This window comes from Actinia tenebrosa, unplaced genomic scaffold (genome assembly GCF_029948245.1).
Source record: "Actinia tenebrosa isolate PJP-AT-01 unplaced genomic scaffold, QUT_ActTen_1.0 PGA_scaffold14__42_contigs__length_11649687, whole genome shotgun sequence".
Classification (NCBI taxonomy): domain Eukaryota; kingdom Metazoa; phylum Cnidaria; class Anthozoa; order Actiniaria; family Actiniidae; genus Actinia; species Actinia tenebrosa.
The window spans coordinates 10,510,212-10,533,397 of record NW_028292574.1 but is presented as its reverse complement, the minus strand read 5'-3'; the positions used below and the strand labels follow the sequence as shown (position 1 = coordinate 10,533,397).

Below are 23,186 nucleotides of genomic sequence, written 5' to 3'. Positions count from 1 at the left end.
CCTGTCACATATTGTTTTTATTTTTCTTTTCTTTTCTTTTTCGTTTTCTGATTCCAATTCCAATTTTTCTTCTTTTTAGCTTTTTACTCTTTTTTGCTTTATGTTTGTTTTCTGTTTGTTTTCTTTCTTGTGTTTTTTGTTGAGTATTCATTTTTCTTTTACAGCAATTTCTTTACTTTTTTTCTTTTTTCTCTCTTCTTCTTTCACCCTCCTTTAATTTCCTTCTCTTTCTCCATCCTCACAAAGAGAAAAGGTCCCATACCACTGCCTGTGGCACACCGCAGTTAATACCAAACTTCCGACATAACCTTCGTTGATAGAGATACGTCGCTTCGGCCAGACAGGTACTCCATGATCCATGATAGCACAGGTGTAGAGAGGTTGGATCATGGTTGGATCTGAGACGGTCTATTGATATCATGGTCAAAAGTATCAACCGCCGCAATCCCGTCTAGTAGCAATATAACGTGGCAGTGTTATATCGTTGAACACTTTCAGTAATAAAATCACTATGCTGTGGTCTTTGTTATATTTTGATTGGAATGTTGGGATTATTAACCTGACGTACTTATTAAAAAAGGTGTTTGCAAATGATTAATGCTCTTTCAGTAATCATTCAATCTTTCAGCTTGCACATAAAGGCGAGGTTGTTGAAAGAGCCGCGAAGATTGACAAAAGAAGTATGATGGCTGTAGTCGCCAGACAATCTTACCACTAAAAACTATAAGAAAGAAACAATCTGGATTATGATAAGATAAAGAAAATGAAAATGGAAGGTAAATAGTAGATGAGATTCGAATCAGAAACTCGAAAAAAATGGAAGGAAGAACGGAGGAAAGAAGGTGGAAGAAAAACTGAAGCCGAACAATTAAAAATGACCGGGAAAAAAACAACAATGTCAGTGAGCTGTATTAAACATGTCGTCTGATATATGTATTTTTTGGTTCAATTTATCTTTCTATCTCTTGACGGCAATTTAACAAGCACATCTGTCTGCCGCTGGTCTTGCTTCAGTCAAATGAACAGCCTCATCCTCTTTTTCTTGTGCCAAGCGTGACAACTTGCTATTCGGTCTAAGATATGCACACATTACGTAGACGTACATTACGTAAAAACTGATGCTAAAACCTGATTGGCCACTTTAAGGTGATGTGTCATTTTGTATATGGTAAAAAAAAATTTTTTTTTTTTTTCCGATCTGTAAGTTGGATGTACCTCGACTTCGATCAGCCCAGAGGTTGTTTAAGAGTTTGATCTGAGGCATAGCTGTGCCCTTGATCAGCTCAGAGTTTATTTCAGGGTTTGATCTGTGTGTTAGCCGTGTCCTTACTTTGATCAGCCCAGAGGTTGTTTTAGGGTTGGATCTGTGAGTTAGCCATGCCCTGACTTAGATCAGCCCAGAGGTTGTTTCAGGGTTCGATCTGTGAGTTAGCCGTGCCCTGACTTAGATCAGCCCAGAGGTTGTTTCAGGGTTCGATCTGTGAGTTAGCCGTGCTCTTACTTAGATCAGCCCAGAGGTTGTTTCAGGGTTCGATCTGTGAGTTAGCCGTGCTCTTACTTAGATCAGCCCAGAGGCTTTTTCAGGGTTTAATTTGTGAGTTACCAGAGGTTCCTTGTTTCATTGTTTGATGAAGCGCACGATCGTAAAGCTAATCAAATATCATGACTTCTCCTAGTTAAACCATCAGTAGAGTTTATTCAGCACTCAAACAAAGCAGATGAGTCAACAGACTAAAAGCTAACAGGTCTTCAGCATGCATATTTACTGAAAACAAAGCATCCAACTATTAGCGTATCTCATTAAATAATAAAAGATCATGAAACAACACGTTAGATCTACCACAATACCACAGAACTGACAGTCTAGTGACAGAAACGAAAGGAAATTAAACTGCACGCTTCTGAGTTCATATCCACTATGCGAGTCTATACTGGTAGACTGAAAAGGCAGTTTTGCCGGCTTCGTGAACAGTTATGAGTAGTCGGTTTCGAGTCTCCTGGGTCGTGATTGAGAACACTGAGAAGGTTGACGTTGTGAATCACGAACGCTTTATCACTCTAGCAGCATTGGTTAAATTTTCCTTCATAAAACGCTGTAGTTTTCCCGCTAATTATTCATCCTAACTGCTACGCTTTGCCATGAATAAGAATCCGCTCAGAGGGTCTTTATTAGTTTTTCAGTGCAACTGAATTATATTACAATTGATAAAAACACCCTTTTAGTTTTTCGTTATCATGTGTTGTACTCATGATAAGTAAAACTCTTCATTAAGGCTAGGATATTCTGCGGCTCGTAAGTCCTTTCCTGCTCTGTGAAGTTGTTAGTTGAATTAGCTAAATTGAATGCAATAAAATATATCAAAATGATGGATTCACAAGGGCGGCGGAAGCTAAAAATCTTTGGGGGGGCACTGAAAAAATCTTTAGGGGGGGGGGGCCCCGAAGATTATATTTAACGCTATGTGATAATGACAAGGTTCTGTTTGATTGCAGACGCATGCGCCGTAAAACAATGACTAAGAACCAATATTTGGAGGGGGGGTGGGGGGCAGGCTCCAAAAAAAATTTGGAGGGGGGCACAGGCTCCCCCCCCCCCCCCCCTCGGTTCCTCCGCCCCTGATTAAGATCTATAGATTTTCGTTTCGATCTGTTACCAAAATAAATGAACAAAAAAAAGGCAAAAAGAATGGCTGATTTGAAAGAATTGTCATACTTATTCATTAGGAGAAAAATATAAAACTAAGAAGTTTATATTTTGATAAAGGAATTGCTTTTCTAGAAGATAACAACAGATAGTGGCTGCATCACAAATGGTCTTTCTGAAGAGAAAGTTGTACTTGCGTTACTCGGGGAGATATTAAAAAAGCTAGGGTATGCTATTTTGAAAGTGACAACTGCATGGCAATAATCGAAAGAGAAAGAGACCTTTTCGTTCAGATATAGAATAATTAAGGCATCACAATGTCACATAGAAGGCCTCATGAAATATACGTCTGGAAACTATTCAATTAGGCCATAGCTATTCATCGACCGAATTTATCATGGCATATTCGACAAGTTTGGGATAACATATGTGGATCTGGCGGCATAAGGCATTTTTGTGGGTTTTTACTAGTGAGAGAGTTTTGAAAAATTGTCTTTTGTGGCTCGTGAAGAAACGTGGAATACAATAACAAGGTTTTTACGGAGAGAAAAAGCCACAAGTTTTAATATTGAGGTTAATTTTTTCAGCGAAATATGGTGTGGACAAAAAATATGTGTGCTGATGTTCTATGGCTTTGAAAATACACCTTCGTGATAATATAGCCGAGCCATAGTCACAAAGTTTTACTTCGTTTCAGCAGATTTAGTGATTTTATCAAAAGGTAAGTGCTGTTTTTTACTAGCAAATGATCATTTCTTTTTACAGCTATTTTAGTGAATACACCTACGATTTAAGACTGTTTATCCGCATCGTCATCTTTTCAAAAAAAATCCTAAACAATGAATTATCAAAACAAAGCAAAAATGATTTCGGCACAAAGTAAACATTTCACAGACGTATTGATTTTTATATAAATATCTTTAAGATTAGCGTGTTCCTTGATCGGTTCACAGTTCTAATTTACCAAGTTGAATCTACTCTTAAAGTCATGTAACAATTACTGCATGCATGATGTTGAGCATGTTAATGAGTTCATTTTTATATAAATATCTTAATTTTATCTTCAGTGAAGTAAACTTATTGTCACTAGCGGAAGATTAGCGTGTTCCTTGATCGGTTCACAGTTCTGATTTACCAAGTTGAATCTACTCTTAAAGTCATACAACAATTACTGCATGCATGATGTTGAGCATAAAATTGTAATTCATATAAAGACGAGTTTTAAACGTAACCGCCCTTTTTTACGAGGGTAGCACTTATTAGCCAGATGCTACTGGAGAAATCGTGGCCCTCGTTCCGTAATCGAATTGGAATTTAGAAGTTGGAGGGAGTAAACCCTCGATTAAGGCTTTGTTATCTGCCGAAGTAATAGATACTGAGGAAGAGAACGAAGGATTAGAGATAGCGTGATGATAATTTACGATGACGTGTTAAGGAAGCCGATTTGATTTGCTCAATAATTGTTCATTTTTAAACACCGTTTGAGTTAAGATCAATATTTCAATATACATTGTAAGCTACACTAGTTGTGTTAAGGAAAATGCCTATCTTATTGTCGTTTTAAAACTTAAAAAAACAACTCCTTTATACGAATAGTTGCATGCGATTTGAACAGTCATTTTGATGTATTACAATGTATATTTAAAAATACCAAGAGATAGGAACAGATTTGATTGCATAAATGAATGAATGCGGAATAAACAAGGAATGGAAATCATTGGTTCAACGGCGTCGCTCCTTCTTCTACTTGATTAATTTTGAAGTTGCATGTGATCATTTGTGGAGGGATGAAGAAAGGAGAATTAGGGAAAAAACTATAGATTTTTCTTTCATTGTGATTAGCTTTTTATGAGTTAATAAAATAAACTGGTTTTAAATAAAATAAGCGGGGAAAAATAATCTAAAAATAATAAGTATTTTGAAAGAAAATTGCACAAAATGGCGAGGGTTGGCAGCGAATACTGACCACAAGTTTGACCCTATTAAAAAATTATTTAATTGAATTCCCGTTGCCATATTCGAACTAGTTTCCACGAGCTGAATTATAACTTTTATCAATTTATGAATAATAATACTGATACTTAGATGATACTTTACACGGTTATTGATGTTGGGTTCCGATTCATACGAAAAAAAGCTTTTTATCAGAAGTAATAAAAAAATTCATAGCATAGCTCTAAAACTAATTTCAAAAATTTCACTGAGTATTTGGAAACTTACGATTCAATACACTCAAAAATATATAGCATTTAAATTTCTTAACAAAGCAAATAATAATAAAACTAAGGAAAAGGCATTTCTTAACAATTTTTGAAAAAAAATTTTTTTCGTCTCAATAAGTTTATCTGCAGGATCAGTTTTTCGCTTAAATTGGAGTTCAATTCAAATAGTTTATGCTAGAGTAATATTCTCGATTTGAAAACACCGAATATGTATAATTATATAATGACTTATAATAACAATGGTACTCCAAGTATAGGGACTGAATGCTTTATGAATAATAGATGATTAAAGATATTTTTAGTCTTCAATGATAATCTTTTCTAAGTGATACTTTAGATAACTAAGTAAGCATTTGTTTTTAAAGGCGTAGTTTTTGTTTTTCTGCTTTCTGCAATCTCTTGCTCTTTTATTTGAAATGACAATTTTATTAAATTGATGTAGTAGGTAAAGCACTTCAATTTGCAGTTCTAAACACTGGTTGTCAACAAGGGCGAACTTGTATTGGGAATTGAGCGTGCATTGTGGCACGAATAGAAAAGAAAAACTCTAACGAAAAAGGAATAAAAAACTGGATAGAAGGGACAGCACAAAATAATATCGGAATGAGAAAAATCCATTTTTAAAGTAATTGCTTTTGTAAGCCTGTTTTGAAAGGATTAAAAATATATTTACATCAAATATTATGAAAAAAATTAATAAATATCATAAAAACACATTGAAAGATTTTAAATTATAAATTTCTAAGCTTGTTTTCTAAATATCACTTTCTACTGGGATTCAAGTGCTAGTATCCTTTGCCGCCTGCGCGCGCGCGCGCATTGTTTTCCAGCCATTTCTCGTCTCTGATTGAACTCTTCTTAAACTGGGCTATACTCGGGTTTTTAGTTATTTTCCGTATAATTTTCCTTCTACGAACTTACTCGCCGCCGTTCAGACATGCGAAAATTTATTTCTTTAATTTTATTATGTTAGAGCATCTTTGAAATTTTTTTTCGTGAAAGAGCTTCCCTCAATAAAGATTGTTATCAAATATATTCTCAGTCTCTCCCCAGTGCCACTCTTAGTATCATGACGTAATCACTCATGGTTCGATCCAGCCCCTGTTCGTCCACTCCACCCACCATGGTCCCGACCTAACCTTATTACCGAAGTTTTTAATCTCACCTACGTGGTCTGATCTCGTTGTCTCTACAGCATAGATATCTTAGACGTTAGAGAGAAGTGTTACGAGCAAGGCCAATGGTGTATGAATGAGATAAAGGATATGTAAATCAAACGAAAAATGGATAAGACAAATAACATTTAACAGGTATGAAAAAATATAGAAATCATTTATTTCCTTTTTTCATATATTCGCCTTATCCCCAGAAGAACGTTGCAACTCATTTTTCTCCCAACTTTATTAACTTACCTAAAAGTAACGTAAAATTGAAGCCAAAATTAAAGCTTTTCAACCAAAAATTTCGAATCTTTAAAAATAATTATAAATTTCAATAGATTTTTTTTCTTGTTTTTGTTGATTTTTGGGCACCATACATGAAAGAGCAAAACAAAACGACAATTTTTTAAACAAGCAGAAAATCAATTCCTCTTCAATTGTGTTAAAATAAAGGTTAAAATTTCAAAATCTCTGGAAGAAAAGTCGCGCAAGTTAAATGGTTTAGATAAAATTGATAAATGCGCCGAAAATGATTCCAAACTGATGTGGAGTTGAAGTTTTTTAAAAGAAGGGTCGACAAAAGTTTACTAAATAAGAAAACAGGTCGACTGGTGGAAAATCTAAGTGATTCCATAGAATTGTTCACCCAAAGATAAACCTTTTATATCAACGAGAAAATCCTGAAAATATAAACAAAATTCAAGGAACAAGCTTTAGAAATAAAACCAAAAGTGTATATATTTAGCAATAAGAAGTTTAAAGGTTTTTTTTGTTTCAAAATGGAATTTGGAAATGCTTCATTAAAGAAATTACAGACATTGCCTACGAAGGAAAATTCTATCAAGGAACTTCCACAGTAACAGGTAACTCACCCGGTTAACATGAAAAAACGCGTTGGTCTCCTGAGGGGTTTTTATTCTACGAACAACGTACACATTTTAATATGATGAGTATTTGTTTAATCGTCCAAAATAATTAAAATCCCAATCAAAGAGGAAAATCTTATATGTCGATCATTTGCGTATGAATTACTAGAGACGTCTTTAGGATACATAATCTTTATAAAAACTATAATCACAAGTTTACAATAAGTATTTCTATTTAATTAAAAACCTATATGAGCAAGAGTCATGAATACTTCATACTCTCTTGATCCCAGTAAAATTAAATCAGTCTTAACTAAGAATCTAGTTAAGTAGAAGGCTGTTGAAATCGCATTTCATACTTTTAAAAATCAGTTATTAACGATCTTGATCAGTCAATTCGTTCGTTTTTTTGCAATGGGAAAGATGCCAAAAGCGGTAGAAATCCTAGGAAAAAATAGACAAAATGTTCCCACTGCAAATTCTGAAAACTTATTAATTTTATAATAGATTGAATTCAATTCTTGGGGAGGAAACTATAAGTTTATTTCAAGAACTTTCTTATTTCAAAACGTAATTGTTCCTATAGTTTCCTTAGTCTTCGTCTTTTCAAGTTTTAAATATGGATTTAGTTTTAATAAGACCAATTTTTAAAATTAATCTCGAGCGTCTCCTAAAACATCCTACCTATATGTATCCTGCATATGTAAACTAATAAATAAACTGTTTCGTAAAGACTTAATAAATTAATAAATTAGAACCAAGAATATGATAAAAAAAAACTAAGAAAATAGATACAAACTTGACCTAACTTGCTTCGATCGTTTACAGTCTCTAAGAGAAAATTTAGTGTTTTTTTTTAAATTTTTTTAGACTTAACATTATGGAATTACAACGCAAAATTTAGGCGAAGGCTTTATTTCAAACCCTGACATATAGAGAGATAAACTTAGTCCTACTATCTGAGATTTGCTACCTAGTAACTTAGTTAAAAGTCTACGTCAAAAGTAACTACTTTTCCTTCCGGCAAAGTAAAGTTTTCCAACTGCCATTCTGCGCGTCAAATTTTTGGGGAAATTATTTTAGGGAGAGCAAAAATCATTGAATAAATCACGCCAGAGTTTGTACTTTTGTCATTTAAAAATACAATAGAGCCTCTATTATTATTTAGATCATGCTTGGTTCTAAATATATTCTAACGTAAGACTATATAAAAATCTCCCAAATTAAAAAAAAAACGTAGAGTGACCACAGTAAATCCGTGAAACTTTAGTAATACTAAATAGCACAATTTCATGCAAATTCCATTGTTTTCTATTGTTTAATTAGCACTATTTTGTACTTTAGTAATTAGTGTTTCACGGATTTACTGTGGTCACTATTTAACATACTGAATATTTGTGTACATGTTTTTGAAATAGTGAGCGATTCTACTGTCATTGTAAGATTGTGAAGTTCATAGCTTCCTTTACAGTCATTCTATTAATATAAGTTACTTATTTTAGCATGATTTTTTGGTTTTCATGGCTATAACTATTTTGGACTTACTTTGTGTCTTTCCAATATACTCGTATTGAAATTCCACATTCTTTATTTCGCGTTGCTTAGATGATATTTAATATTGATAGTTAATATTAAACAAAAAAGGTAAAAACTTCACTATTCCTTAAAAGACTTTAAAAAGACGAGAAAAGAAATCGCAATATGCAACCACAAGAAAACAAAATGGGGAAAAAATGTAACGTCAGTCTTTAAAATGAACATTCCTATTTTGAGATTTTGAGTGTTCCAGATATCCCTTTGTAACAAGAGTGAACACTTCATAGAGTTTTCATATATTTTGTGCCTTTCTAACTGTTTATCTGTTCCCTTCTCATTGCAACCTTCGAGCAGAATCTCTTCATAGCTCACTGCATATAGTTTAAGGGCTTTTTCTATATATGAATCGCTGTCGTTATTCACTCAAGCATAAAAACTATTCATCATCTTTGATTTGTTACAGTCGACAGGTCATTCGTCGCGTCGAAGGAATAGTATTCAAAATAATGTTTAATCTTCTGTTTAATTTTAGGTAAAAAACACTTCGTCACTGCCAGTCTTCAACTTGACATAACGGATAACTTGTGTAGAAATTCAAGGTCATTAGATGGGGAAAACAGCTTATCAAAAGTTAGAAAATGAAGAAGAAAAAGAGAAAAAAGTTAACCCTAAACGCAATGCTAACATCTTTTCCAAAATTACCTTCTCATGGATGAACAAGATTTTTGTCATTGGAAGCAAAAGACCACTAGAAGAACAAGATCTTTTTCCTTTACTAGATGAAGATAAATCTGATGTCCTCACTGATCGTTTAGAGAAGGAATGGGGGAAAGAACTAAAGAAAAAAGAACAAGGAAAAAGACCAAGATTTTGGAAGGCATTAATGAGAGTGTCGCCGTGGTCGGAATATTTCTGCATCATCATGCTTGTATTAACTGATATGGCCAACCGAATGACCTTGCCTGTTCTCTTAGGCTTTTTAATATCTTATTTAATGGGCATAAGAGACCTAGGAGCGTCTTTCAAGTATATTCTACCCACTGGAATATGTATCACATCTTTAGGAAGGAATCTTGCTCAACATCATTATCAAAATCGCTCGGCGTTACTTGGAATGAGATTTAGAGCAGCCACTACAGGAATCCTTTACAGAAAGGTAAGATAACTATTATTATTATTATCAATATTAATCACTACTACTTAAAAAATAAAGCAGGACAGAAAAAAACACACATAAAAAGCAACAAATATACTCCATAATAAGTCTGAAGGTGATCAATGAAGCCCAGGGGGTGTACTCAGGTGGGTAACATGACGGGGGCGTCCGACGGAGCTTCATATTGCAACCCCCAAAAAATACTCAAACCTGAAATTTTACACCCAAAAAAATACATGGCATCCAAATTTCCGACCAAAAAAAAATACAAGACTTAAATACTTCAAAACTGATTTATTGCATGAATTCAACAGGCTCTTATAATGCAATATTTTGCATATATTTAAACGAAAAACAACTTAATGGATTGCGCCTTGCTGGAAAAAAAACTAATTTTCTGATACAAAAATCGAACTCGGAGATGTGGGGTTTCATTTCGAGACTTAAAAAATACGAGGGTGGTCTCTTGATCCAAAAAAATACCGGGAATGAAAATTGTCAACCCAAAAAATACGTCAGACCTCCCCGTCATGTTGCCCACCCGAGTACACCCCCTGGGCAATGAAGTTAAGCATTTTAAGAACAGAACTACACTTTTGAGTTTAACATATATGTTTCGGCAGTAAACTCTGCCATCATTAGTGGACGTAAGACTAATTAGCGGTCAGCTATAAATATGAGAAACGAGAACAATAAGATTAACATAAAAGTCAGAACACCCCGACGCGGATAGCTTAAGGTTAACATGCTTGACTTGTGCATTAAGAATAGGTTCCTCCCAGAGGATATGTAACGCTTTTTTAATTTTAAGTTATTATAAGTGTTTTGTCAGTTTGAGTTTTGCTGTAGTAAAAAATCGCGGCTGTTTCAAAGACATTTTTTTCTCGTATATTTTGAAACTTAGAAGTTTGTATCTGAGTTTTAAATTTGCAGTTGATGTCTTAGTAAAAGTTATCGAGATAAATATTATAGATTTTATAGATTTAATCAGAGATTGTAATCATTAAATTTGTAAAACCGACTGTACCGTGGTAGTTATTACTCTCCGTATCCGGTGATTAAAAGCGGGCCGAGGTCACTCTATAATACAGATTAATCTGGACATTCAAAAAATCACGGATGCTCAGACGACTTTTTTTCAAATTTGAAATAATTCGTAAATACTCAGCAATCTAGGCAAAATTTGAAGGAAAATAGAGTAGTTTTAAAACTTTAATTTATGCTGGATAACATTTTCTTTATAACTCTTCTTCTTCTTCTTGTTCTCGTTCTTTTTCTTGTTCTTCTTCTACTTCTTCTTAACTAAAATTTCGCTATGAACCTAGTACAAGGTCAATAATCTTAGCAACAATATTCTTCAAACCCATATTTACACCAACTTCTACGCTCAACTCGAAATTATTAAACAGCTACTTGATTTTCTATAAAATATCTGCTAAGATTTACTCAGCTGGATTTAAATTCAATGGTTTGTCTAATTGACTATAGGTATCTAGGTAACTAAGAATATTAGCTGTTCATAACGATGAGATCGGTAGTAAATTAGCTATATATTATACGTAGTCATGGTTTCCGAAAATGCTGCACTATACGACAAGAGAGTATCGTATAGTATAGCAGAATTATTTTCAAAGAATGTTATCGTGCTAATAAATGTGATGTGAGATTTGACCATCAATTATTCATCCAATTTATTCATCCATTCATTTTGAACGCAACTGTTTACCAAGAAAAGAAAGTTGGCCAATTTTCATATCTCTGACGTGTTCATCAACCAAGCAGATCAAAACAATATGAACAATAGTTATTCATGAATCCTACATGACTACCTTCGTTGAAATGCACTAATTCGTCACAATGCTCACGCGATCTTTACCATTATAACTAAAAACAATTAAACGTTAAAAATTATTTTTTCGCATCATAGTGAATGTTTGCTCGGCTTTACTTAACAGAATAAATATCAAAAGATTTGTTTTAATAAATGTAGGTTAAGATTGCTAAGAACTGAGACGCTTTAATAACGAGGAAAAAACGTCACGGTTTCGTTTTTTGATTGACAAATTGAATTGATTGAATATAAAAGCCTAGTTAAGACATACCTTTTAAAGTGCACATGAACCCTTCGACAATACTTTCAGTACTGATTCTACACGAAGTAAATAGTTGAATGGTAAAATATTTCTTGATTTGAGTGATGCGTCTCTACGTTATGAAGGTTTATACTTCCAATATGCTAATAAGTGTGACGTCTATTAAGGCTTAATTAAATATACAAAATCGAACTGGTTCGTAGATACAGTATTTTAAAAGCATCATTATTTTACTCATGGTTTACATGAAAGCTATTTACAATTTTTATTTTCAAAATGGCCAGCATTTAGTATTACTAGTTACAACAAAAACACTCAAATACCTTACCTGACGTCATCATCATTAACATATTGGAAGTATAAACCTTCATAACTTAGAGACGCATCACTCAAATCAAGAAATATTTTACCAATCAACTATTTACTTTATGCAGAACCAGTACTGAATGTATTGTCAAAGGGTTCATTTGCACTTTAAGCGTGCATTTTTCGTTGACTATTAACATGGAACTTACTTTTTGATTCAGTTTTAGATATTTATAATAATAGTTTTTTTGCTTTCCGTTATTAATCTGAGCTGTAAATATGTATATGTCATCTTTCCTCTTTAGTCCTAATTGACGTTGTAAAGCGCTAAAGTACCTGTGTACATATCCAGATGGAACATGAAAATGTACAATCGTAAAAGCACAATATACTTATATTGTATTGCGTAAATAAATGTCCAAAACGCTGTATTGAATGTGTGTTGTGGTTTATTGTCTGCACCAAAACGCTAATGAAAGTTTGAAAACGTTAATGAACCCACGCAAACATACTATTCATGATTGTCAAATTCAATACTAATTTTCTTAAAGAAAGTTCCATCGCTCTATTGAGACTCCGTTCGCCTTATTGTATGCCTGTTCGCTCTAATGACAATACTTCTTCGCTTCAATGAATATTCCTTTGCGGTTAATGAACAGCAGAAGGTGTATAACAAATATTTGTTGGGAATTAATTTGAATATTCGGCATGTGTTCCAATCGAGGTCCATGGAATTTTAAAGTTTTTGTATCTCTGAATTCTTATTTTCACCAAAGTTGGTATTTGTGAATATTTGTAAACTTAAACGAGGCTAACTCTGCATAAATGAATCTGTGATCGAGTGATAGACTTGGAAAATTGGAAAAAATAAAAGTGCGCGCGATTCAGATGTGCTGTAGAAAAACTGTTAACTCCTAAGAATCCCCAATTCGTGACAAACAAAATATCAAGGATTTAAAGAAATTCTCATGTTAGATTTGGAGAAAATCGCACGAATATTTCATACTCTCAGTTTTGTTTATCGCTTTTGCGCACTCGGTTTAAAATAATTACTATTGAATAAAATTATTCAAAAATATCCTAAAATGTTGCTGTATATACTTATATTGTATTGCGTAAATAAATGTCCAAAACGCTGTATTGAATGTGTGTTGTGGTTTATTGTCTACACCAAAACGCTAATGAAAGTTTGAAAACGTTAATGAACCCACGCAAACATACTATTCATGATTGTCAAATTCAATACTAATTTTCTTAAAGAAAGTTCCATCGCTCTATTGAGACTCCGTTCGCCTTATTGTATGCCTGTTCGCTCTAATGACAATGCTTCTTCGCTTCAATAGAAACGATGATACAAATGAATGTCTATTCACTCATTCTCTGATAAAACAACCCCCGGATTAGCATGACCGTTATTTGGCGCGCTTTTACTATTTTAGGTGACGTCAACTAAATAGTTATCTAAGTTAGATACATTTATCTAACTATTCAACAGTTTGACTGAATGCACTCTATTAAAAAATATATAAATATAAATATAAAAAAATTCTAAATGAGGTCATTCAGTCGTGAGTGCCTTGGAAGTAATCCTTCCGTAACATTCTTCACAGTTACCTGTCTTTTCTTTTCTTGGGCACTTAGACCAATGAAATAAAAAGATATGAAATATCCAGTTGACATTAAAATAAATTGCTCAAAAGATGACGCGGGGACTTCACTTTTATTTTCTTCCCCGTGGGGCGGGGCTTTCATTACCTTTCACTGAGGGAAAAAGTGAAGTCCCCGGGTATGCCCCAGGGCGGGGGGGTGCGGGGGATGTCAAATGACTGGCGCATTACCTGTCTTTTCTTTTCTTGGGCACTTAGACCAATGAAATTCAGCATAAATTAAAGATCCAGAATAATACCATTTTTGATATCATAAAATCATCGAAAATTTTTAATCGGGATAAAGAGTTTCCTGTAAAATCTTTAATATATAATTATTACAATTGTAAACGGTTTCGTAAAGATCGTCCATAATTCAGAGAATATATGATTTTTGAACTTTAAAACTTTTACAAGAAATGTATACTGGTTTGGACATTTTTGCCTGCCAACGTACATATCCGTTGTGAAATTTATTTAGAAGAAAAAATCTAATTGCTATTGACCAGTAAAGGAGAATGAAATACCTGTCTACTAATCCGCGTTGTACAAATATGACCATCAAAAATTCTCGATTATAATTGGTCTGTTATCACTGAACAAACAAGCGTAATCATTGTCCAAAAAAAAAAAGAAAAAGAAGAAAGAAAAAGAAAGAAAAAAGAAAAAGAAAATCAAATTTTGATGGACATATTATTAAAATAAAATAAAATGGGTTCTCCTGCAGTTTAAAAAAATATCACAAATGCGATTCGAAAATCTTGATTTTTTTAAACTGTAGTCGTGATATTTTTTGGAAACTGCACTCGAACACATTCGATTTCTTATCATAAACAGTATTGAAGAGCATATATGTTAAAATACTAACAAGAACTAAAACTTTGAACATACCTATCTTCACAGGTGTTGCGCATGAGTAAAAGCAAACTCGCCAAGATCAGTTCGGGTCACGTGATTAACCTTGTATCCAATGACATCCAGCGCCTCGACCTGGCAACACAGAACCTCTTTGCCTCGTTACGATCTCCGTTTGACCTCGTTGTGCTGGGAATTCTCTTGTGGATTCTAATTGGATGGCAAGCTGTCACTGGTCTGGCCTTCGCACTCATTCTCATTCCCTACGAGGCCGAGATGACAGGCTGGGTTGCTAAGTTAAGGATGGAGTCCGCACGCGTGACTGATCGCAGGCTTGAGGTGATGAATGAGATTATTTCTGGTATAAGGGCCGTTAAGATGTATGCATGGGAATGGCCCTATAGGGACGCTGTCAAGAAAATCAGAAGGTGAGCAGTTGATGAGAAAAATACTGAGCAGTTTCCATCCATCCATCCATCCCTCCCTCCCTCCCTCCCTCCCTCCCTCCATCCATCCCTTCATCCCTCCATCCCTCCATCCCTCCATCCATCCATCCATCCACTGATTATCCAATGAAATGCTCGTACGCGGCAACGTCACGGTAACGTAACGGTTTGACACGTCCCTACAGTGAGTTTTTCACAGTCAAAGTGTACTGCGTGCTCATTAAGGTTACTCGATCCGATATATTTTTGCATGAGCACCTACCAATTTCGAACCTACCATGCCTCAAGAGATTGATTCCGATTTCATAGCCACTAGGACACATATTTTACATATAGACTAAACTATAATTCAACTGACTTATTTCGAGGAGATCGGATCACATATCACATGGTAATGACGTCACAACTGTTTTATCTCTAAGTCGAATTTTAGCCCTCAACCGCATTTTCTTCACGGCTTCCTAACACAGTCTTGAGACCTTGTAAATTTGTCTGTTTCTTTATTTCTTTACAACCAGGGCCGAAATTCTCATCATGCGGAAGATATACGGTATTCTTGCCAGCTTTGCCTCGTTACAACATACCTACGACAGCGTCATCTGCCTGATTGCATTCGTTACTCTAGTTTTCACCGGAACACGCCTTACTCCATTCAACATCTTCACCATGGTTGGTCTTCTAAGCGAGAACAGACGCTCTCTTGTGTACGGGCTCACTGATGGCATGCAGCTTATCGCAGACTGTTTCGCATCGCTAGATCGTATTGAACACTTTTTACTTATTGAAGAGCTTGCAAATGGAAAAAATGGAAGGCATAGCAAAAAGAAAGACTCGTTCAAAGATCAGAAGCCGAAAGAAGAAGGCAACTACATCAAAGCCACTGACTTAACATGCCACTGGAATGGACTCAGTGAATCACCGGTTCTCTCCAATATAAACCTGGAGTTAAAGGATAGCAAACTCGCGCTTATCACTGGACCAGTCGGCTGCGGCAAGTCCACGTTACTCCTGACCCTATTAGAAGAGTTGATGCCTACCTCAGGAGAAATACAGAGGAAAGGAAGTATTGTTTATGTACCACAGACTGCGTGGGTTTTTAGTGGTACAGTAAGAGAGAATATCTTATTTAGCAAGCCATATGACGAGAAGAGATACAAAGAGACCATCGAGGCTTGTGATCTGACCAAGGATATCGAGAGGCTCCCTGACGGGGACGAGACAACCCTGGGCGAGCGAGGAGCAAGCCTAAGTGGAGGCCAGAAAGCACGTGTTAACCTCGCGCGTGCAGTATACGCAGATGCAGATATATACCTTCTTGATGATCCGCTAAGTGCCGTAGATGCTAAAGTAGGCAAGCATATTTTTGAGACTTGTATCTCAGGGATGCTTAGTAACAAGATTCGTGTCTTGGTCACGCATCAGCTGCAGTATCTGAAGAATGCTGATTTTGTTATGATTCTTGACAGTAAAGGCACGATTGAACATGAAGGGGACTACTTCCAGTTACAGGTGAGTTACCTGGGAGGGTGGGTGAGGATGTTGTTAATAAATGAATACATCTCGACTCTCTAGGGAGGGGTGGGTAGATAGAGACACATTTGTATTTCTAGTCTCACTGGTTCATCATCATTTGTTAGGAATCGGGGCTGGATCTCGATTCCATTGAAGAAGAACTGCGAATTGGAAACGAAAAGTATTACGCAATACATGGAGTCGAGTCGACCACCAAGAAAGAGAGCGAAAAACCCAAAGAGCCAGACATACGTGAGACTACGAGCTCCAAGCCAGTGGCTGGAAAAGGCTTAGCTTCAGTGACAGAGGATCGTAGTGTAGGGACGATATCTGCAGGTCTTTACTGGAGATACTTCCGGTCTGGTTTGCACGCTGTTCTACTTATTCTTCTAATATTGTTGTTTTTAGTTGCGCAAGGTGAGTACAGGTGATTGGTGGGGTATTAGGTTGGTGGGAGGGTGGGTGGGTGAGTGAGTGGGTGGGTGAGTGGGTGGATGAGTGGGTGGGAGGGTCAGGAATGCACGGTCATGCGTCATGTGACATAATGACATAGTTATGACACGTTACATCACGGTTACACTACACAATTTACTCCACATTTCACTGCACAATTTACGTCACGATTATGACACATGTCACGCAAAGAACATTCACGGTCACGTCACGGTTGTGACATAACGACATGACGTTTATGATGTCACTCTTCGGATCTTCCTCTATGACACCACATCACGGCACCAATCACGCCAAGCTTAATATTTCTCTTCTAATTAGTAATTAGTCTCGAGCACGAATGGGCTATGAGTCAATAGCCAATGAAGCCGAAGTCCAAATGGGCTATTGACTCATGAGCCATGAGAGCGAGAGGACTAATTGTTTTAGTCAAATCCAACTAGTTGGTCTAATACTTACATGCAAACAATTATTGAATTAAAGTTAGATTTAATTTTTTGGCTTTCAAAGCCGGCACTTTTCGCTACTAGTAGGCTATAACTTATAGCCTACTAGTAGCTCATCCAATCATAATGCAGAATGGATGATAACTTATAGCCTACTAGTAGCTCATCCAATTATAATGCAGAATGGATGATAACTTATTGCCTACTAGTAGCTCATCCAATCATAATGCAGAATGGAAGATAACTTATAGCCTACTAGTAGCTCATCTAATCATAATGCAGAATGGATAACAGACCACTAGTTGGATTTGACTAATGAACCTTACACTCCAACATCCGTCAAATAAGTCTGCACCCAGTACACGCAGCGGTACGATTAAACGATATTAATGACACATTCTAATACTTGTGCAGCGTCCATTATTTCTCCTAATCTATGGCTTGTTCACATGAGTCGCATGAAGTGGGTCGAACAGAAACATAAAGTCAATCTTATCATCTATGGTGCTTTAGTTGGAGGTGCGCTGTCTCTAGCCATCATTAGAGGTCTGCTGTATTATATCACTACTCTACGGTGTTCAGAGACACTACACGACAAGATGGTCTTGTCTATATTAAAAGTGAGTAAAACATATCAAACTTCAACGTCCCCCAAAAAAATTGTCATTCGTGTTGCTATCGAATCTATATCCATAATAGCCCACTTAACGGTTCCCTGCGCCATCTTGAAAGGTAGCCGGGCCTTTGCATCGAAGCGAGACGAACGGTGAGCTTGCAATGATAGGGACCTGTGAATAATTGTACAAGGTGTTAAAAAAAGGTCCCTATCATTGCAAGCTCACCGTTCGTCTCGATGCAAAGGCATGGCTACCTTTCAAGATGGCGCAGGGAACTGTGAAGGGGCCTATTGGTCAGCTTACCTTATCTGGAAGTGAACTCCTTTTTAGTGATTTTCCTGCCATTTGGAGTTTCAAAATGTCGAAAATATAAATCAAAACTGCAGATATTCGAGTGAAGAAATAGTTAAAATTGTCCGCCATCTTTAATCTAGCTTAGAAACCTGGTCTTTGACAAAGGAAGCCCAAAACCACAGGGATCCCACGCGAACGACAATTAAGTTTGATATGTAGCTTGATAAAGCTGGACCCAATATTTTTTTATCCGACCTTTCTAAAATACGTAAAAATACCGATGTGTTCAAGCAATATGATTGGATAACGTTAATTCCTCTTTGCCTTTCGATTGGTTGCCTGTTAAAGGTTATGACCACTCGAAGGCCCAAGCAGCACGATTCTCAATCATTCTGATAAATCTTTTCTTGATTCTGAAATGATTTGTTCAACTTAAATTATCGTGTGTTTTTTTTTCCATAGTCACCTGTTCTGTTCTACGACACTAACCCATCTGGAAGAATCCTTAACCGCTTCTCGAAAGATATTGGCATCGTCGACGAATTTCTTCCCCCCACGTCCCTGTTAGCTCTACAGTACATTCTACAGACACTGGCTTCTATGTGTGTTACGTGTTCTACGAACTATTATGCCATCATTGGTGTTATTCCTATGATTATCGGCTTCTTGCTCATCAATAGGTAACTTGGTTTGATTGGTTGTGTTTTAGGGTGTTGGACATGTCATCATCATCAAACTCATCACCATCATCCATGATTACCATCATGTAGTAATCATCATTTTCTTCTTCATCAAAACAATTCAAACCACATCGTTATCATTATCATCATCATTATTAAAATAATTATCACCATCATCACCATTATATAGTAATCATCATCATCGTCATCATCGTATAGTAATCATCATCATCATCATCATCATCGTATAGTAATCATCATCATCATCGTATAGTAATCATCATCATCGTCATCATCGTATAGTTGTTATCATCATCATCATTACCATCTTCATCAAAATCATCGGCAACTCATGATCATTATCTGCAGGACCAAGAAAGTACACTTACCTATTCGGATAGCACTGCACCTTTCTTACCAAATGAATCCTTATGACGTCTAGATGTAACTGAATTCAATGCATTTCTTGTCAAGGTATTATCTGAAGACATCAAGAGAGATCAAGAGAATGGAGGCCATCAGTCAAAGTCCTGTCCTCGCTCACATAGCAGATACTCTTGAGGGGATATCGCTGATCAGGACTTACCATATGGAGAACAAATTCATGGAAAAATTTAACGAGTAAGTCAGACTGCAACATGTAATAAGATAACAGACCTAATATTGTTTTTCCATTTCAGACCGCGTGTTATTCCCTTAAGAATAAGATTTCTTGTTTGTGTTGTATCCATTCATTCATGTACCTTCTAATTTTCAATCGTTAAACAAAGAAATGATACTCTAGAGAATAACGCGCGGTGGTCTCAAATGAGAAAACGCTTCGTCCAAGGTAAATGTCTAAAGAAATGTACTGTCAACAAATTTGAGCCTGAAAACAAATGTGCACTGTGTCTGAAGTATGCTTACTTTTGAGTGAACCTAATGTACTGTAAAAATGACCCAACGTTTGACAAAGTACAAGCGTAATCAGTTTGTGCCACTTTTTCATTGCGCTGACCCGTTAGACTTTCTCAGCTGTAAAACAGCTTTCGATGTAAACTACAGACAAGCGGTAAAATCTACCATTGAATGATTTACACTTTTGTTTTGCATTCGACCAGGGTGCAAGATCATCGAAGTCAGATTTGGTTCCTAGTCCCTCACAGCGCACGATGGATGGGAATAAGACTGGACTTTGTGTGCACGGCATTTGTTGCCATAGCAACGTTCTCGGGCGTGTCATTCGAGACTGATGCAGGTTTGTTTTCCTTTATTCCATTTTTTTCCCTCTCTTGCTTCTTTCCCTCCCTCCCTCTGTCCTTTCCTTCCTCCTTCCTTTCCCCTTCTTTCTCCCATTTTCTTTCTTTCTTTCTTTTTTTTTCTTTCTATCTTTCTTTCTTTCTCTTTCTTTCTTCTTCTTCCTTCCTTCCTTCCTTCCTTCCTTCCTTCCTTTCTGTTTTCATTTGCTTACGTCTACAACGTTATAAACATTATTTTTCATGTCATTTCAGGAACTCTCGGCCTGTCACTAGTCTACGCCATCAGTACTGTTGGTCAGCTGCAATTCGCCATGAGACAGACAGCTGACGTCGAGAACATGATGACGTCAGTAGAACGCGTCATGACTTACACTGAGCTCGAAGAGGAGACTGGGTACCACATCAAGAAGAAAGCACCATCTGATTGGCCCACGACTGGTGACGTCAAGTTCGAGAATGTTTCTCTGCAGTACTACGAAGGTGGACCTCAAGTCCTTCAAGTAAGTTTCTAAAAAGAATTCAATAGAATATTAGTCACAGACTCGTACCCAGTCGCTTCCCTTGTCTTATTGATCTCACGCTTTCTCCTGGTTCTCCGGTTTTCCTCTGTCTGCAAAATTCACTTATTCGCGAGCCTACAAGTTTGTCTATCACTTGAATGTGTGTATGGACGATGTGAAATAACTTTCTTTTGCATCATCATGAAATAGATAGTACAGTGTTTTTCAGTCACTATAAACGCTGTAGTCGAATGTTAAGTTTCTTTCCACCTTTATATTGAAACCCTTGGCAGTCTGTAAGACATTTAAGATCTGCAGTGCGCATGCGTTGTTTTGGTTAACCGCGTTCACCACTTTTTTCACAGAATCTTAACATATCGATCAAAGGAGGCGAAAGAGTGGGAGTAGCAGGACGAACAGGAGCAGGGAAATCCTCCTTGGTATCAGCGCTGTTCCGAATGCCCGACCCAACGGGCCAAATAGTCATAGACAACCAACAGATCCTGGAGCTTAACATACAAAATGCACGTCGTGTCATCTCGGTAATCACTCAAAACCCCACTCTCTTCAGCGGTCCATTACGTAACAACCTGGATCCTTTCTCCAATTACAATGACGCGGAAATCTGGAATGTTCTGGATCAAGTTGAGATGAAAGACAAGGTAGCTGACTTGCCGGGGGAATTATATTTTACGCTCTCAGAGTCTGGAAATAACTTTGGAGTTGGTGAGAGACAGCTTCTATGTCTTGCGAGAGCGCTCTTGAATAAGAATAAAATAATCGTCATGGATGAAGCGACAGCGAATGTTGACTTCAATACCGACAAGAGCATTCAAGAGACAATACGAAGCAAATTTAATAATTGTACTGTCATAACGATAGCACATCGTTTGAACACTATACTTGATTATGATAAGGTGTTGGTCATGGAGAAAGGTAGAGCAATGGAATTTGGTCATCCAGATGAATTGCTCAAAAATAAGGACGGTTTATTGACTGAACTCGTCAGGAATCAAGCATCCGCACTCATGTAGTGGAGTACGTGTGTCTTAAAATTTAGGGTTTTCCGAGGTTGCGCGGAAACTGGTAGCGAATAGGGCGCGCGCTGAATCATGGGGCTGTCTTAAGGGACACCATTTTTTCAATATGGCAGAAAGTTTGACAAACTCTCTTGAAAACCAGACCGAAAATGAAAATAAATGTGACTAGATTTGAAAAATAAAACCTGTCGCCCACTAAAACAGCCCCTTTGATATAGAGCGTGTCCTACTCGAACCGGTTTTCGTCCGCGTATACTCAGAAAGGCCAATACAAAACACCAATATCTCCTACCCCTACCCCTACCCCTACCCCTACCCCCACGGGACAACAATTGTAGAAGTCTCCATAGGTCTTGGGGATATTGTTGTGTTTTGTTCTAACTATTTTATTCACCGCATCCAATAACCAACAAATTCAATTAGATATTTTAATGTAGAAAAATATAGAGCATTCTTAGTCTTAGTTTGACAAGGTTACTCTATTTTAATGGGATAAACTTATTCGTTCAATATCTTAAGCTTGGGGATCAAATTAACGGGAAAGTATATGAGAAATTTCTATTAGAAATGAGTTAAAATGGTGTTCCATAAGAACGTTATATTTTTTAAAGGGATTTCAAATGGCAAACTCTTAAAATCGATAAATTATATATTACAAGGCAGTCCGGAAATTTTAATCTTCCTACATTCCCCGATTACAGATTTTCCAGAACGTTTAAAATTTCACTATTTTTCACAATCTATTTAACGGAACTAGAGAGAAAAGTCCATTCCGGAATTTCTGGGATAGACATTGCTCTTACAAGCTTTCTGATTCAATATTACTGAACTTCGTACGCCTGGACTCTTGGACTCCGGATCTCGGATTTTTCCGGATCACGGTCCGAAGATGAACTAACTTTTTTTTGCAAAAAGAAAATAATGAACAAATAATGAGCAATATTAGAATAGTTAGCGGAGGATTAAAAAATCCTTCTTTGCGTTTAATATTTAAGGGAAAATAATACATGAAGTTCCTACCTATGTTGGTACATTGTTATAGATGGCTCTAGTTCGTTAGGACATCAAATGTTAATGCTTGTACACAAAACTATCAATGACTGATTGAATTAACTCAAATATATCCATTGTATATTTGATACGAATAAATGATATAAGGTAGAAGTTCTATTTTTAGTCTTTTTCACTTTTCCCGTTATATTTGTTCAATCTTTGTGAGTAAATATAGCAAGAGGCGAATCTTGTGATTAAGCGTATTACGTGATCATTTCCCGCCGGACATGATCACGCGATAGACCGTATGTTTAAGAAATGCCTATCGTAATAAAGCAAATTCATTTAAAATTTATGTTGTCATGTTTTATCCCATCTCCTGGATGGAAGTCGAAAACTTATAGTACGATGGCAAGCGAATGAAAATAGTTATATAGATCTCTATATTCCCGAGAAAAATCGTTCTGGGGGAAAAAAACAATA

At 36.3% G+C, this 23,186-nt stretch overlaps 1 protein-coding gene and 1 long non-coding RNA gene across 4 annotated transcripts; one reads left to right on the top strand and one right to left on the bottom strand.

Annotated features, from left to right (window-relative positions):
• Window positions 1–1,673: 1,673 nt before the first annotated feature.
• LOC116297523 (uncharacterized) lies at window positions 1,674–11,811 on the bottom strand. Its single transcript, XR_004197242.2, has 2 exons — window positions 11,687–11,811; window positions 1,674–2,334 (listed from the first exon to the last, which is right to left on the bottom strand). It is a non-coding gene; the product is annotated as an uncharacterized LOC116297523 (long non-coding RNA).
• Window positions 2,925–23,054, top strand: LOC116297521 (ATP-binding cassette sub-family C member 4). Of its 3 annotated transcripts, XM_031705764.2 has the most exons (12): window positions 2,925–3,365; window positions 6,062–6,176; window positions 8,961–9,584; window positions 14,533–14,912; window positions 15,449–16,439; window positions 16,568–16,859; window positions 17,756–17,961; window positions 18,715–18,932; window positions 19,407–19,553; window positions 20,033–20,169; window positions 20,423–20,670; window positions 21,036–23,054. In XM_031705764.2, the coding sequence occupies exons 3-12, from the start codon at window positions 9,036–9,038 to the stop codon at window positions 21,702–21,704; spliced, it is 3,837 nt and encodes a 1,278-aa protein (XP_031561624.1). In that variant the 5' UTR covers window positions 2,925–3,365; window positions 6,062–6,176; window positions 8,961–9,035; the 3' UTR covers window positions 21,705–23,054. The 3 variants fall into 3 exon arrangements, with proteins under 3 accessions (XP_031561624.1, XP_031561625.1, XP_031561623.1); XM_031705765.2 differs by lacking the exon at window positions 6,062–6,176; XM_031705763.2 differs by lacking the exon at window positions 2,925–3,365 and having other exon boundaries at window positions 5,974–6,176.
• Window positions 23,055–23,186: the final 132 nt, after the last annotated feature.